Below are 15,262 nucleotides of genomic sequence, written 5' to 3' on the forward strand. Positions count from 1 at the left end.
AAATAATGTACATCTTCCTCTCCATCCCTTTCCTTTTTTTTTTTTTTTTTTTTTCAGGAGAATCTCTGCACTGATGTGGGAGGTACGATACATTGAGCATAATGCCAGGACTTTCAACGAGCCAGATAGTCCTATAGTCAAAGCAGCCAAAATAGTAACAGATGTCTTACTCCGCTTCATTGGGTAGGCACGTTTTTTTACTTTATAGACCTGACATCTTGAGTTTCTGAGATATTTGATTATGTATTTTGGCTTTTGTTACTGTCCTGCAGGGATCAGAGTTGTATTGATATATTAGAAATATATAACAAGGTGAAAGCAGAAGACCTAAGCAGTACTGACGAAGAAGAGGAGGTAAGACCATTAAGTCTGATTGTCAGAACTTCTTGCCTTTTTAAATTCAGCACTTGGAAGAAATTTGAGCAAACATTTTTGTTGAGTTTTTATTTCATGGGTAATTGCACTGAGATTTTGAGATGAGCCTATTTAGGCCATTCGTGCTGCTCACCTGGAACAATAAGCTCCCTTAAGTAAAAATGATTCTTGAAACTGCCTATCTTTAATCTTCTCTCAGTACATAGATGTTTTGTTATGTGAGGAAGTATTAGTAAGTAGGGGAAGCTGGAGCTGTTACTCAGTCTGCCAAACCAGAAGGACAACAGCTCTCCTATTGTCAGCAAGGCAGCAGAGCTGGTTTTCTTGTGTAATTCGGTGTCATTTCCCGTCAGTTTACTGTGGAGCGAAACGACAGGTAGAAGCCGGGTTACATATGACTTCCTTTAACTTTTTCTCTGTCCTTACACCTTCTCCCCTTTAATGCAGTTTGTAAACATTTTGAAGTGTGCTGTAGTTTCTGTTGCAAAGTGACCTGTTATAACCTAAGTCACATTGTTTTACTTTTTCAGTGTTGCTTTCTAATACATGAGCTAGCATAAGATTTAGTTAGGAGGTTTCTTCCCTCCTCCCTTCCCCAGGGTATACTCGGTTGTTGTAGTAGTTTTGAAATAGTGAAGTTAAGCCTAGTGCTACTTGAACATCTGTGTGCTTGTGGCTGGTGCCATAAGCTGGTCTTAGATTGAAGCCTTAAAATTGCATTGAAACTTAAAATCTATACTACAATGTAATAACGTATTTACTTTCATAAAACTGAAGTTATAACAGCATCTATTTTCACAGACTATTAAAAGACTATTTTGAAGAAAATGAGAGATTTCTATGAATCACATAGCAGACCCTGTTTTCCCAGCTCCACCTTCTTGTGTCAGTTCTGAATCTCACCTGTTCCATGTTAAGCAGTGGTCAGAAGTATCCAAAATTGCTACTATATCGCTTTCCTTGATCTGGTTTATAATATATTTTAAAATAAGAAAGAAATTGCTTTCACATTCTTTGTAGGAATTTTCATGTCCTCTCAAAATTATTTATCTTTAATTACTGGTAGAAAGCTGTGCACAAAGGAGTTCTGTTGTCATTTCTAAATCCAGGTTCTGAAAAGAGTATTACGTACACTTGATGTAAGGCACTATATGAAACCTCTATAAACTCAATACAGCTGCTCAGAACATGAACATTTAGGCAGGGGTATATAGCTCTGCAGTACTGGGACTTAGCTGAGTCTTACGGACTGAAGCTAAGCCATTCATATTTCTCACATGTTTATATATAATTTTTATGGAAGCAAGTTTGGAAAAGAGATGAAACAGCTTACCCACCTTTGTTTTTTTAAGTTATGCAAGTTATAGTTTGAAACTAGTTTCTGTTTTGCTTGAACCTTTCATTGCATTTGAGTAGTTTAAAATTGTGTTTGTTGTTGGCTGTCCGGTTTCTAACCCTTTTCCCATTGCTGAGTGTCCCTCCAAGCCCACGTGTGTAATCGTTACCTTTGCCTTTAGGTGGCAGAAGTAGATGTAGATTCAGACGCTCCAGGAACTTCCTCTGGAAAAAGACGAGTGAGTAGAGACATTTCTGCTTGGTCTGGCTGGTGAAGGGAGACAGACCAGGGACTGAACCTCTCGTTTCGGGCTGGAATGGTTTGAATCTGTCAGCCGAGAGTCTGTAGGACTAGCGGTGTGAATGCGTATGTATGTATGTGTTGGCAGACTAAGGAAGTTATTGTGCAGGAAAATTTACTGAATTGCTGAATAATCTTTATTTTAATTATTACCATTATTTGATTTGAAAGATACCCAGAACAGATTCAGTTTTCTGTCAAATTTGGGTGAAAGCTGATAAAAATAGCAAGGCTGGATCTGAAATACTGTGTACCTCTCATGGGTTTGAATGTTTATATATTACCAGAAAAGACATATTTCTGCAATTTGCGTACGACATATTGTTGTGCCATCAGCTATGCTTTAATCTTACAGAAATTCTGGTTTTAATTGTGGAAATCTGCTTTGAATGAGAACACTGCTAAATTAATAGGAACTTAAAGTGAAAAATTTGAATACTATGAAAAAATTATGAAATACATCTGTTTTGCTTCAGGTAAGACGGCGAATAAAAAGACAGCCCATGAAAGCAAGTCCCAATGCTTGGAAAGAGCAGTGCAAGCAGTTGTTAAACCTGATTTATGAAAGAGAGGACTCTGAGCCTTTTAGACAGCCAGTTGATCTCTTTTCCTATCCTGTAAGTGCAACTTCCATATTTCAAATTAAAAAAGCCTATTGTTCATCCTTTGGCAAAACATCCATGCTGGGCATGTTTCTAACCTCTCCCTTTATGAGCTGGAACACACCATGTTCTGCGCACTGGTGTTTTCAGAGAATTATCTGCAGTAACTCTCAAGTATAAATAATTACTTGAGCACCACTGTTGTGGATTAACACTTAGGTGTTTTTATTGCTGTAGGATTTGACAGCCTTTCTTATTTTCCTTTGTATTCTTACAGGATTATCGAGATATTGTAGACACTCCTATGGACTTCAGCACTGTGAAAGAAACCTTGGAAGCAGGAAACTACACTAGTCCCTTGGAATTCTACAAAGATATTCGTTTAATATTCTGCAACTCTAAAGCTTACACTCCTAATAAAAAGTCTCGAGTAAGTAATAACTGTTAATGACTTCTTTACAAAGACCCTGGGCCTACATGAATACAGTGTGCGAAATAAGGACTGTATCTGAAGAGCAAAGCGCTGCACTGTGAAATAAAAATACGTAGTATATGTCAATTCTGGGACCTGGGGTTATAGATTTACTTTTTTCTGCTCATGCAGATTACTTCTGAATTTAATTTTCATCTGAACTTTCTGAACTTAAAGCTTCTGAGAGGCTGTATGGTTATTGTTGCAACTGTTTCTTCAAATATTTGTAGTGGAAAACTGAACACCAGTTGCTTTCATTTTTTCAATAACCTGTTTCTGGAAACGAGGCTATCAGCTTGATGACTGCATGCATATATACATATATATTTTTAAAAAAGGTTCTTTTAAAAATCTACTATTAATGTAACTATTATGCAATATTTCTACTAGCTGAGGAGATAAGAACATTATGATACTTAATTTTTTTCTAGTTGACTTAGTATACTTGGCAGGATGTTAGCACAATGTTGCCTGTGTTTCGCAGGTGCTAATCTTGCTTTTTCCTGCATGCAGGAATAGGAATCTACTTAGGCAGAAAAAATGGATTGGATTGGAGCCCTAAACAGGATATGGCAAGAGGGAAAGAGAAGTTCAAAATGTTAGAATATAGATATTTGTGTAAAAGCTAGGTAAAATCACTGTTAAGTGTATGACTTGATCATGTAAACATGGCTATGTTTGGTATGGGTTCCTGTGCAGTACGTTGCCTGTGGGCTTTTCCTAAACTGCTAAATGTCCAAACGATACTAAAATTTTCAAATGCTTTAATGATATATTGGTTATGCTCAGAAAATCACAAGCTGGCATGAGGACACAGATGCAGTTTTTACCACTGTTGATGCAAAATAGAATTTGAGTGGTTTACATCTTCATAAAATACAAGTAGACAGAATTTTGACCGTGTTTCCAGGCATTAAACTGTAGTGACCTTATTATTATAACGAAAAGCTGCATATTCAATGAAGTGCTTAAGTTGTGACAAAATCACGTCACTGAAACATGTCATTTAGCATAGATAAGAGTGCTGGTCACAAAGCTGCCTAGTATTTCTTCTGTAGAAACAGGAGCACTTATAAGTGATTAAGAAATGCATGCCATTTGGGAGTAGCCTGAGATACTGTTACTTAAAGCACAATAATACATAGAATTTAATATTACTGTAAAATTGTCATGTGGCACCTAACATGGTGTGACACAGGACTGCATGATGCTAGGTGCTGTCAGGCAGGAGAAGGAGCAGAGTGTGCTCCAAAGAGCTCTCAGTGCATGTGTAAATGGTGCTGGATGGGAGGAAGCAGGAGGTTGTGTGACCTTACTTGTCGCTTGAGGAGTAAGTCTTAGCTCATCAGTGGAATAACAACTACTGTGTTTTATGTAAGCAGGACCATGAGAGTAAGCTTGAAGTAGGATATTGCTGTGAGAGAGGGGAGCTCCAGCCGAGCGTTAGTGAGGGAAGGCACAAAGTTGCCATCGCTGAAGGTAGATTGAACTCTTGGTGTTGAATAAGGGCTGAAAGGGGGGCTGCAGGCAAGCGCTGAAGATAAAGACCGGTAACTTTTGCTCACTTGAATAGCAGGGAAATCAATAGAGGATTGAACGAGGCAAGTGATTTGATGGTATTTTATGTGTGCTTGACATCAGAGTAATCTTGGTGAGTTATTTACTGCTGCATGCTCCCTGGGAACTTCCCTGTGTATTAATAACTGAACAGCTTGTGAGTCAACTCCCAAATTACTTTAATAGAGTGGCCCATCAATATCCATTTGCTTAAATACTGTTTAGTGCCTCAGTGAGGTGATCCTTGATCCTTGGTGGAGGGCTGGGGCACGCAGCTGGGCCTCCTGCCACTGCAGGTTTGTCTACTGCCAAATGTGTGCCAACAACCTGAGGTTTTCTAGCCCATTTTGCTATCTTTGCAACAGCATCCTGAATGGAGGCAAGAAGGGCAGGCTGCTACATACCAGAGCTAAGGAAAAAAACATTGCTAAAATACAAGGGTCTGGGCAAAAAAATTAAGTTATATGAATGTAAAGAAAACTCTACATCAAAGAGATTTTGTATTCAGATTGCCAAAAATGGAAAGAGCGAGTATAAGACGATGATAACATCTTCTTGATAGTGTTTACATAATTTTCAGAAGGGGATAGGTGTGAGTAAGGAACCAAGAGCTTGGTTTTGTATGTTGAATTTGAACTATTAGTTTGTCATAACTCAAAACACATCCAAGGTAAAATCTTGAACGGAAGTGAATACAGTCTGAAACACGGAGACTGAGTTTGTGGATGAGGCTACACAGAGGCAAGGCCTAGAAAAAGAGGATAGGAAAATGGTTTAAGGATTTTGACATCTGGCTTACGGAAATGAGGAGTGAGGACATTTTAGTTGGCTTCTGTGTGCACCTCTGTAGAGGTGGTGTGAGGACTCATCACTAGGGAATGAAAGCAAAAAGCAAAGGTGAGGGAGCAGCAAAGTTCGGTTGTTTTTCACTTGGTATTTCAGGTTATCTTGTGGTGTGCTTCCATTCTTTGTGGAAATTAAAAAAAGGAGGCTATATTTCAGTAATCTAGATAATAATCTTCCTTTATCTCTGTAAATATCTTGTACTGTGGGTATTTAAATTCTTTTATGAAAATACTTTTTGTGAGAATACGCACATGCCGTGGAAGGAAATTATCTGTAAAGAACCTTGTAGTTGAATGTCCCCATGAATTTTTCTTTTGTGCTACAAAATCTGGGCGTCTGTGATTTTTATGTTTTTTTGCTGATTGATCTTCTAGTTACTCACCTTCTAATAAGTATGACTGTGCTTTCTCACCTCAGATTTACAGCATGACACTTCGACTATCTGCCTTATTTGAAAATCATATGAAAAATATCATCTCTGAGTATAAGTCAGCAATGCAGTGTCAGAAGAGGAGAAGGCCACGGTACCGAAAACGGCTAAGAAGCAGTAGCAGTTCACCCTCAACTAGCAGAGCATCTAGGTAATGTAATGGTAGTGAGACTTGCTGTCAGTGTCATTTGAGATGACAGTGGTAGACATGCCTTCATGAGTAAGCAACAGTGTTGCACATTTCCTAATGCAGTTGCTCTTTTGGGTGATAAAATCCAAATTCCATGCTCAATTTGTATGTATTACAAGAATGTGCATAATTCTTGTAAGTAAAAACTATATAATTAGAAGTATTCCCTCTGGAGGAAATGGAAGACCAAGTTTCTTTTTGCCTTTGTTTAGTAACAGTTGAAAAAGGCGTTGTATAACACTTTCCTGACTTCTGTATGTTACATTATCTAGGTAAACTCAGTTGTGTTTTTTTTAAAGGTGAGATTAGAATCTTGTTCTTGCAAACTTACGTGCCTTTAGCAAACAGAATGATATTGTAACTATTTTTATTGTTTACTACATCTGTACAAGCCCTGGGAAAAAGACATCATTTGCATTATGCATTTGCTGCAGAGAACAAGGCACTTTGCAGGGGAAATTAGTTTTGTGTTTTGAGTCTTTTCGTGCTAACAGTTTTATCTCTTTGGGATATTTTGTGTCTTTAGCCCAAAAGGGAAACAGAAGCAAATGAAGATTCAACCTAAATCCAACCAGAATACCTCACTGCCTTTGACTAGGACTAGTTCCTCAGTTTCATCTCATGGTGAGAAGAAATTTGCTAAAATGCATCCTTTCTCTTGCAGCAACTCGTATGTGCAGATTAAAGCTTATATTCATGAGGCACATCCAACACTTGCCTGTTGAAAGAACAAGTAGCAATGCCATGGAAATATGTTGTCTGTAGATTGCATTAGCTGAACCTGGCCCTCCAGCTATTGGTAGGTTATTGCTAAGGGTCAGAGAATAGGGAACCTGGGTCTGTCCTTGGTAAGAATTAATCTAGTGACAAGAGCTTGGAATTCCTGTATGCTGGCTTCTCTCATGCAGCAATTACACCCTGGAGGAATCTGTCTCTTCATGACGGCAGAGGCAGCTTGGTGAGATTTAACCTCCTGACTTGGGTTGTTAACTCAGATGAACCAAAACCTCCCCAGAATGCCTTCCATTACAACCCTGTAAACGGAGGATAAAAATTACTCTGTCACATTAGTGGTGTCCTCTCTAAAGTTTCAGATACAGCAGAAGAACCTCTGGGTTCAGCCACTGGTGAAGAGATGGAAGGTCAGCCATCTTCCTCAGGCTCAAATGCACAGAACCGAAGTGGAAATACCATTGATCCAGGGAAAAGTAGACCAATTAGGAGTAAATCTACACCAGTGAAGCAAGGTGAGAAAAAACATGTATTCTGTTATCTGAATGACTGGTTTCAGTAGAAATGAAAGGTGTTGCTTCTGTCTGATGCTAATGATATTCTTCCCTGAGCCTAGCATTATACTGTATTCCCAAACCATACTAAAGAACTGAATTTACCTTATTCCTTACAGTTCTGTTCGTCTCCTGCCTGAAGCATGGCATGCACATGATGCCACATGCACTTCAGTGAGGTTCTTTAAAATTTCTCCAGATGGAAAAACTTGATTGCTGTTAAACTAATTCAGAGTAACAGTTCCTTCAGGAGTTACAAAAAGCAAATCAAATCAAAAGGATCCCCGCTCCAAAACCTTGTCCTTTTATTAATCAAGTTGAAACAAAAGATGGAAAAAGTTTTAAAAAACTTTAAGTGTTTATATCATAATCAAGACTCAGTGGTTGTGATTAGACGTAAAACACTTTGGAAACTGTGGTATTTTGTCTCTGGGACATGTTAATCAGACTTTCCACTGAGGCAGGCATTGAGTGAGCATCGGCTGAAATCCTGAAGGCTTTGTTAAGTCCGAACTACTGGGCTGTACCAGTACTGGACGTTGCAGCTGAGCTTTTCATACCTGGTGTTAAAGCAGATATTTAATCTTCATTGTCAGATTTGTAATGCTGAAAACGTGGTATTCTGACTCCCAAGCCTGCAAGATACTTACATATTCTTAAGCTAAGGTGTTCAGCCATCCTAGTGAGCTTTCTTGGGTAATCTACTGTCTTGAAATTGTGCTTGCCACAAGTGTCCCCTGGGCTAAAGCTTTTTGAGTACCTGCATTTGCGGGGGAATAAATACTGCTTGCAGGGTGTTTTTGTAACTTATATAGCTTTGAAATGGATCTTAGAGTTTTTTTCCTGCCTTGGCACCCTAGGTAGGATTCATCTGACTAAATGTTAGATGTTTGTGTCTAACCTAGTATCTCTGGGCTCTTTTTACTGACTGGATCTTCGCTGAACACTTGGTCAAGAGAGTTTGCAGTCCTTGCTTACAGATAAGATGAGCTGGTTTACTTTGATAGTTTTTCCCCTTAGAGCACCTCTTTGTCTCCACAGCACATAAAGGTTATCTGTGGTGAGTAGCTCAGAGCTGGATCATCCCCAGAGCACATCTTAAAGGCAGGTGAGGCGAATCCCCCTTTGAATCAGGTATGATGATGATAATCAATAGGGTTATTTTGTGTTTACTTAGATCACTCTCCTGACGGTCCACTTACGAATGGTGATGGCAGAGAACCTCGGACAGGGGTCAAGAGGAAGCTAGTAAGTGCATCAGAAGAGGACGAGCATCTGGAGGAAGTGGAGGAAGAAGAGAAGAAGAGAGAATTAAAGGAAAAATCTTGTTTATCTTCATCGGAAAGCGGGGAATCGGGATCCAGTTCAAGTTCTGAAAGCAGAAGTGGCTCTGATTCAGACTCTGAATCAACATCTAGAACAGATCAGGATTACATTGACGGAGACCATGACTACAGCAAAGTTGTGCAATCCAAAAAACCCAAAAGAAAAATCAAAAGAAAAATCACCGGTGGGAAACGGAATTGGCAGGGCAGAGGGACAGGGAGGAGAGGTAGATGGGGGAGGTGGGGGCGATGGAGTAGAGGGGGAAGAGGTGGCAGAGGCGGAAGAGGCTGTGGCAGAGGAAGAGGTGGCGGCAGGGGAGGAAGAAGAGGCCGAGGTGGCCGAGGAGCCTCTCGAGGAGCCACCAGAGCAAAACGTGCCCGAATTACAGATGATGAATTTGAAAATCTGTTTGGAGGACAATTTGGTGAAAGCGTGTTTGGAGGGCGATTCAGTAGACCACCTCGAATCAAAACAAGGAACGAGGGCAGGAGAACTGTCTTGTACAATGACGATTCTGATAATGACAATTTTGTGCATGCCGAGGATCCTTTGAACCTTGGTACTTCCAGGTCAGGCAGGGTGCGGAAAATGACAGAAAAAGCCAGGGTCAGCCATCTCATGGGATGGAATTATTGACAGATGAAAAACTTTGGAACAATTTTAAAAGAACTTCAATGGCCTTCTACTGCAGGGATTTTACCAGAAAATCTACCAAGCAAGTTGTGCGGGGACTCCACTCACGTTTCACAGTGGTGCTTTTCCATTATGTCAGTTTGCGTTTGTTTTAAAACTTCAGATCGCCACACTTCATTGGTCAAAACAAGCCTTATTCATTAGGCCTTAAATTACAGAAATTCTTCCCCACACACTACAAGTTCATCACATTAAAGAGGCTTCCAGCTTCTCAATAAGAACATGACATACTGAGTCACGATTATGACTTCTCTCCCTCATTTTGTTTTTATGTTATAGAAATAGCACCTTCTTACAGAGTTTTTATGTGGTTTCTGCCATAAATCCTTATACACAGTAATAATTATAACTTTTGCACAATACACCAATCCTAAAGGCAGCTATAAAATGTTTACAGTTTCTATATTGTAAGAAGGATCTGGATTATTTTAATCTTCCCAGGCCAAATGTTCATGAATTGTGCTGAACTGAAGTATGTCTATACTACAGTTAGGGGGGTCCTGATGTGCTTTCTATCGGTTCTTTATTCATGTAAAAAGTGACAAAGGGTTGGTGCCTTGTAAATATGTAGCAAACCTTTGATGTGGTGTGTCCTATGTGTGCATTAACTTTATTAAAAAGAGAATACTTGAGAAGTATGAATATCTAGACAAAAGGTGCCAAATGCAAAAGTTACTTGCATCTATTTTCTTTTTGTCCTCTCATATTTTTATAGTATTAATAGAGATTGTGCAGCTAAGGGGTAACTTCAACATTTGAAAGGTTCCTCCTCTTCAAAGCATAACGTGATTTTTAATAGTAGCTCAGCTACCTCTATTTACAACTACTGGAAACTTAAAAGAAAATAGATGCTGTTATTCAGTACGTGTTGAAGAAGAGGCAAGAAGGAGCGTAGAGGGATGGAATTGCTCACGAAGTTGTAGAGTCGCTATATCTTCATTTATTGACACAATGGAAACAAATCTAAGTAATTACCAGAGTTTTCAGCAGATGGTGGTTTGTTCGTGCAGATAGCCCGACTGTCTCCCTTGCGTTTCTGCTGCCGCTTGCTCAGTGCAAAGCTGCGTTTGGTTTCATTTGCCTGTGAAGGCGATGAGGGAGCTGAAGGGAGCGCTGGTACCTGTGGTGGCTGGCAGCACGGGTAAGCTCCCGTCCACATCCTCCAGACAGACTCTTGTATCTCAAGCTTCCAGAAAAGAATTTGTGTTGCACTGTACTCTTGTTATCCTGAAAAACGCTAACTTGAAAACAGAAATCATTTTGGTAGTAATAGTACAGTATGTGATGACATTTGTAGTCTTGCTCCTCGGTGAACAGGTGGTTGGTGTGGGCTGGGCTGGAGGTGAGCGGCCTCTTACTCTGTAGGGCCTTGCTGGAATGTATATGGGACTTCAGCTTTCTCCCATTGTCTAAATGCATCTGATCGTTCTGGCTTCGTTAAGAGAGTGAGTTAGATTACAGAGAACAAATGAAAAAAGAGACTAGGAAGTTTTAGTGGAGTTGTTCAAGGTTTTTTTTTTGTTTTTTAAACCTTCATCCAATATCCTTAAGTTCTTCTGTGCACAGCTTGGTCAATAATTCTGGAAAACCTCAGGCAGCAAAGAGTGACCCATGTATATTCTCAGATGCAGAAGGAATTTAATTTTTTTACTTTCTATATTAAGCACTAGCTATTTTATCTCGCTTTCCAAAAATTCTAGTTAGATGCAAAATGACTTGAAAAAATGCAGAGGTTTAGTTTTATGATGGAGGAGATTATATCCTAAATTGTTCAGAACATTAATACGAGTTTATGGTACAGTACAAAAATCACGCTTTTAATTTTTTAAGGAATGTTTTGAATCGGCTGTAATCCATTTCTGGACTTGATTGAGTTGTGTTTTGATGGGGGAGGGGGGGAAGTGCAGAGGCTTTCCTAGTTCTGTATTGGGCTTTAAAATATAAACACCTGTCCTATCATCTCTCATATGTATGTATATATATGTACACGCATATATATTTATAAGAAACGTATTATTTGTTTGACTGAACGGTCCTTCTACATATGGTAACCAGGAATAGCATGTATGCATCCGTTCATAGTCAGAGTCATACCCCTTTTAGATCAGTCCTGTTGAGCTAATGTAAACACTATGGTTTCTGTTCTAAAGCCTGAAAACCTTGAAATGCAAAAGAAATGCTTTTCATATATTTCTGACTGGCTGAAGATCCACTTATTTATTTTGTGTAGGGGTTGGGGAGAGATAAAACACGTGGATTCCAGAGAAATCATTTTATAAGTTTGTGTATTTTAGCAGCAATTAGAATAATATTAAATATGTTCCTAAATGTATCTTTTCTATGTAATGAAGTACTGTGAAGATAACAGTGAAGCATCACTTTGCTGTGGCGTAAGTATTAATCAAATGTGTTACAAGATTAAGAACTAGGCAGCAGGGTGTGCTAGAACAACAGAACTATTGTTTATTGTAAAAAAAAAAAAAGCTTTTTTTTGTGCATGAGAACCTTTTATAAGCATGACAGAAGTAACTTGTTTTTAGAGATGTTATTTTTACTTGGTTTTGTATCTGGATTATTTCTCTGAGTTAGGCAATTGATTTCTCATAGGCTTGTTCTGTGGAATAACTGTAGTTTTGTAGTAACTTGGATGCTTTCTCTCAAAACCCAGATCCTATTGGGAGCCACTTATGGTTGCAGAAAACTTATTATCAGCCCAACAGGTGCAGCAGAAGCAGTAGAATGATTTAAACCTTGTACCACCTCCTCCCTGATCCAAACCGTGCGTGTTCAGCCAGCATCTCATGAGGCTGCTGAGCTGCTCGCAGGCTGTGCTGCCTGCTGCGTTGCAGAGGCAGGACTGTAGTCTCTCCCCTTGCACTTTTAACAAAAAACTCCAGAATTCTGCCTAAGAAAAAGGTTTGCTGGTCTGGCTGTGTATCAGATTCCCAAAGGCGTGCAGGCAGGCGGGGGGCTGTGCTGCTGTAGAGCTGGTGGTCAGGCCTTGGTGCTCCGAAGCTCTCCCTAGAGGTGCAGTCCTGCACCACCCCTCGCTCCAGTCGCCGGGGCTCTTGAGGGCGTTTGGATACATCTCGGAAAGCAGGGCTTGCGCCCCGAGGGGCTTCACCCTGGGCACCCCATCCTCTGCGGAGACAGGGCTGCAAGGCTCGCCTGCATCTTTGTTCTCAGACTTCTCCTGGCTACAAACCTGCTGGCTCTGTAGCGCTCCCGTTTCTTCCCGGACCAGGGCACGAGTGATGAAGCTTATTTTGCAGTAGTGATGTGCTGTTGTCTCACTTCAGCCCAAACTTTGCCTGCTTTTCATTTCCTCTGTCACCTTTTGCTTTTCTCTTTGCCATGCTCCACCTCTCTTCTTTGACTTCCCTTTATTGCCGCTGTAGGGCATTTGTGATACTCTTTTGGAAGCTTAGGATATCTTGATGAATTTTATTTTGGCTAGATGGCTAGACTGTAAGATTTAATTCTTTGTGCCCCTTTTTTTCCCCAAGACTTTCCATATTTTTTTTATATCTGCCTGACTTTGTTTACCAGCAACGTTCCCAAGTTGCTGGAGGTGGATTTAATGAAGATGGAAAGTCCGAGGGCTGGCTTGGTGGCTCCGCACCCCTGCGGCCACCCCGGGTGGGAATGCTGCGGAGGGGCCGGGGCAGCACGTGCCCCCGTGCCCTGATCGCGGGGAGCCCGGCGGCAGGGCCCCGCTGTGCTGCCTTACGCACGGCCTGGAAAACAACTTTGTTCCACCTGCTGCCCGTTCACATCTGCTCCGTGTCTCCTGATGACTCCTTTTTTCCCTCGCTATGTGAATTGCAGTTAGTGTTAACCCTTGTAGAAGGCGTGTGCTTCCAGCCTCATGAGATACTTGTGTTTGAAATAACCCACAAAACTTAGGTTGGTGCTTGAAACTCAGATGGGTCTGGGCAGTTTTATTGCTCCTCTCTTACCTTCCTGTCACTCCTTTCTCCGTGAACCAAGCAGAGGCCACCCCCTTATCCCAACCAACTCCACCTTGCAGATAAACAAGCTAAATATAATCATGAAGAAATAAGTTGTGAGGGATTTTTGGCTGCTTAAAATTTTGCATCCTGTTGCATGTTTTAATTTTCCCTGAATGTTTTCTTAAACGTACGCCTCGGCTGCTTCTCCCCGCACAAAAGTGGAAAGACTGTGTAGCATGTAGAGCACTGAAGAGAGCTGACTCTGGGTGCACGATAGAGTTTTTCAAGTAATTTATAAAAAATGTGTAAAGACCAACTACAATATATTGCCTTTGACAACGTTTGGAGGCTCTCTTGACTGCAGAAAGCAAGGTGAACCTTGTCAAGCATTTGAAAAGGTGGCTCCTGGGGTGTCTCTGCAGTGTTTTTGACAACTGTTCGAAATTACACAGTATTAATACGAGAAAATAAGTTTAAATCACTAATTTTTGAGGAGAGCTTGATTAATATTTCATCTTTGATCTGAGCGGTGAGTGACAGGGAAAACTGAATAGCTGTAGGGTTAAGGATGTCTTGTCAGCCCTGACTTGGAGTGTCCTGCTATCTGTGTCACGACTTCAATGTTTTAAAAATGTATTTGTGTGTTTACATTTCTTGATTATTTTTTTTTAAAAAAAAAAAAATCATGCAAAGTTTTATAAAAAGCTAATTATTTACACGATAGACTGAAGGAGCAGTTAACAATCCAAGGATAAATTATATTTAGTATTTAGGGAGCTGTCATTGTGTTCTTACAAGTATGTATTATAGAAAATTACTGCGCATGTGCGATAGATAATTTTCAAATATTAGTATATCAGAGGTTTACACATTGAAAAAAAACAAACAAATTCCTTTATGTACAGTAAGTAACAGCCTGCAAAATTTAGTCCAAAAGTTGTCTTTTTTAGTATTAGAAATGCAAAGACCTGTTGGAAGCTTGTACATTTTTAATGTCATGTTCAGCCCCACAGCAAACTTACACAACTGTGCTATGAATCCCTGAAAAATTAGATTTCCAGTGGAATTTCTGTCACAGCCTTAACTCTAGTATTATAAAAATGGTGCTTAAATACATTTGTGTGCATGGATGTGGGTATCTGATAAGAGTTTGTGAGAATTTAAAGTAAAACCGAGCAGCTTAGTGCTGCACTTGGGAGTTACTACTCCTGGTAGATAACTGCAGCCGCGTTTGGGAACTGACAAATGCGTAAAAATTTGGAAAATATTTAAACCAGTGGGCAATTAAGAGCAGTTTCTCAGTGTTGGGGGGGTTTAATTGGCAAGCACTGTGTATCTTCCCGATTTCTGGGTCTGTGAGAAGCAGATGGGCTGGCGAGAGGAGCTGCTCCGGAGGTGGGGGAGTCGCGGTCCTGCCTGTATATTCCCGGGAGGGGTCGGTGTCACGGCTGCACCCCTCTTTGGCAGATAAAATCAAAATCCTCCATTTCTCCTCCTAAAAATGCCTCCTCGGAGAGTGGTGGCTCTTGGATATATTCAGAAATCAAAGTGATGATTATTTTTCTGTAGAAATACTAATACAGGCTATTCATTCCTCCATGAGTCATTATAGCAGACTTTCATTTTAGAAATACCAGTTGATGTTGGAGCGATGAAATTCACGTGATTTAGGCTCTCCAGTTCATGTTCTGGTTGATTTAAAATACTCCAAAAATGCACAAAACTATTAGAATTATGTCTACTTGCTATATATATTTTTTTTTTCAGGTGATATTTATGCCCATATCTTCACATCCACTATCTCAGGTCCCTTTAAATGAATACTTCAGGGATTTTGATTGCCACTTTGTTGGCAGACCAAATGTAATATTTTATATGCAATGAGCTGTTAGTTTT

At 40.1% G+C, this 15,262-nt stretch overlaps 1 protein-coding gene across 1 annotated transcript in view; it reads left to right on the forward strand.

Moving 5' to 3' along the window:
- BRWD3 (bromodomain and WD repeat domain containing 3) overlaps positions 1-11,603 on the forward strand; it is a 58,731-nt gene extending 47,128 nt beyond the window's left edge. The window contains exons 32-40 of the mRNA XM_055817837.1: positions 58-183; positions 273-354; positions 1,893-1,949; positions 2,488-2,628; positions 2,891-3,043; positions 5,906-6,069; positions 6,635-6,732; positions 7,197-7,355; positions 8,572-11,603. Coding sequence (XP_055673812.1) covers positions 58-183; positions 273-354; positions 1,893-1,949; positions 2,488-2,628; positions 2,891-3,043; positions 5,906-6,069; positions 6,635-6,732; positions 7,197-7,355; positions 8,572-9,356 — 1,765 coding nt within the window. The 3' untranslated portion in view covers positions 9,357-11,603. The remainder of the gene's footprint in view (positions 1-57; positions 184-272; positions 355-1,892; positions 1,950-2,487; positions 2,629-2,890; positions 3,044-5,905; positions 6,070-6,634; positions 6,733-7,196; positions 7,356-8,571) is intronic.
- The last annotated feature ends 3,659 nt before the right edge of the window (positions 11,604-15,262 follow it).

Source organism: Falco peregrinus, chromosome 13 (assembly GCF_023634155.1).
Source record: "Falco peregrinus isolate bFalPer1 chromosome 13, bFalPer1.pri, whole genome shotgun sequence".
Lineage (NCBI taxonomy): Eukaryota > Metazoa > Chordata > Aves > Falconiformes > Falconidae > Falco > Falco peregrinus.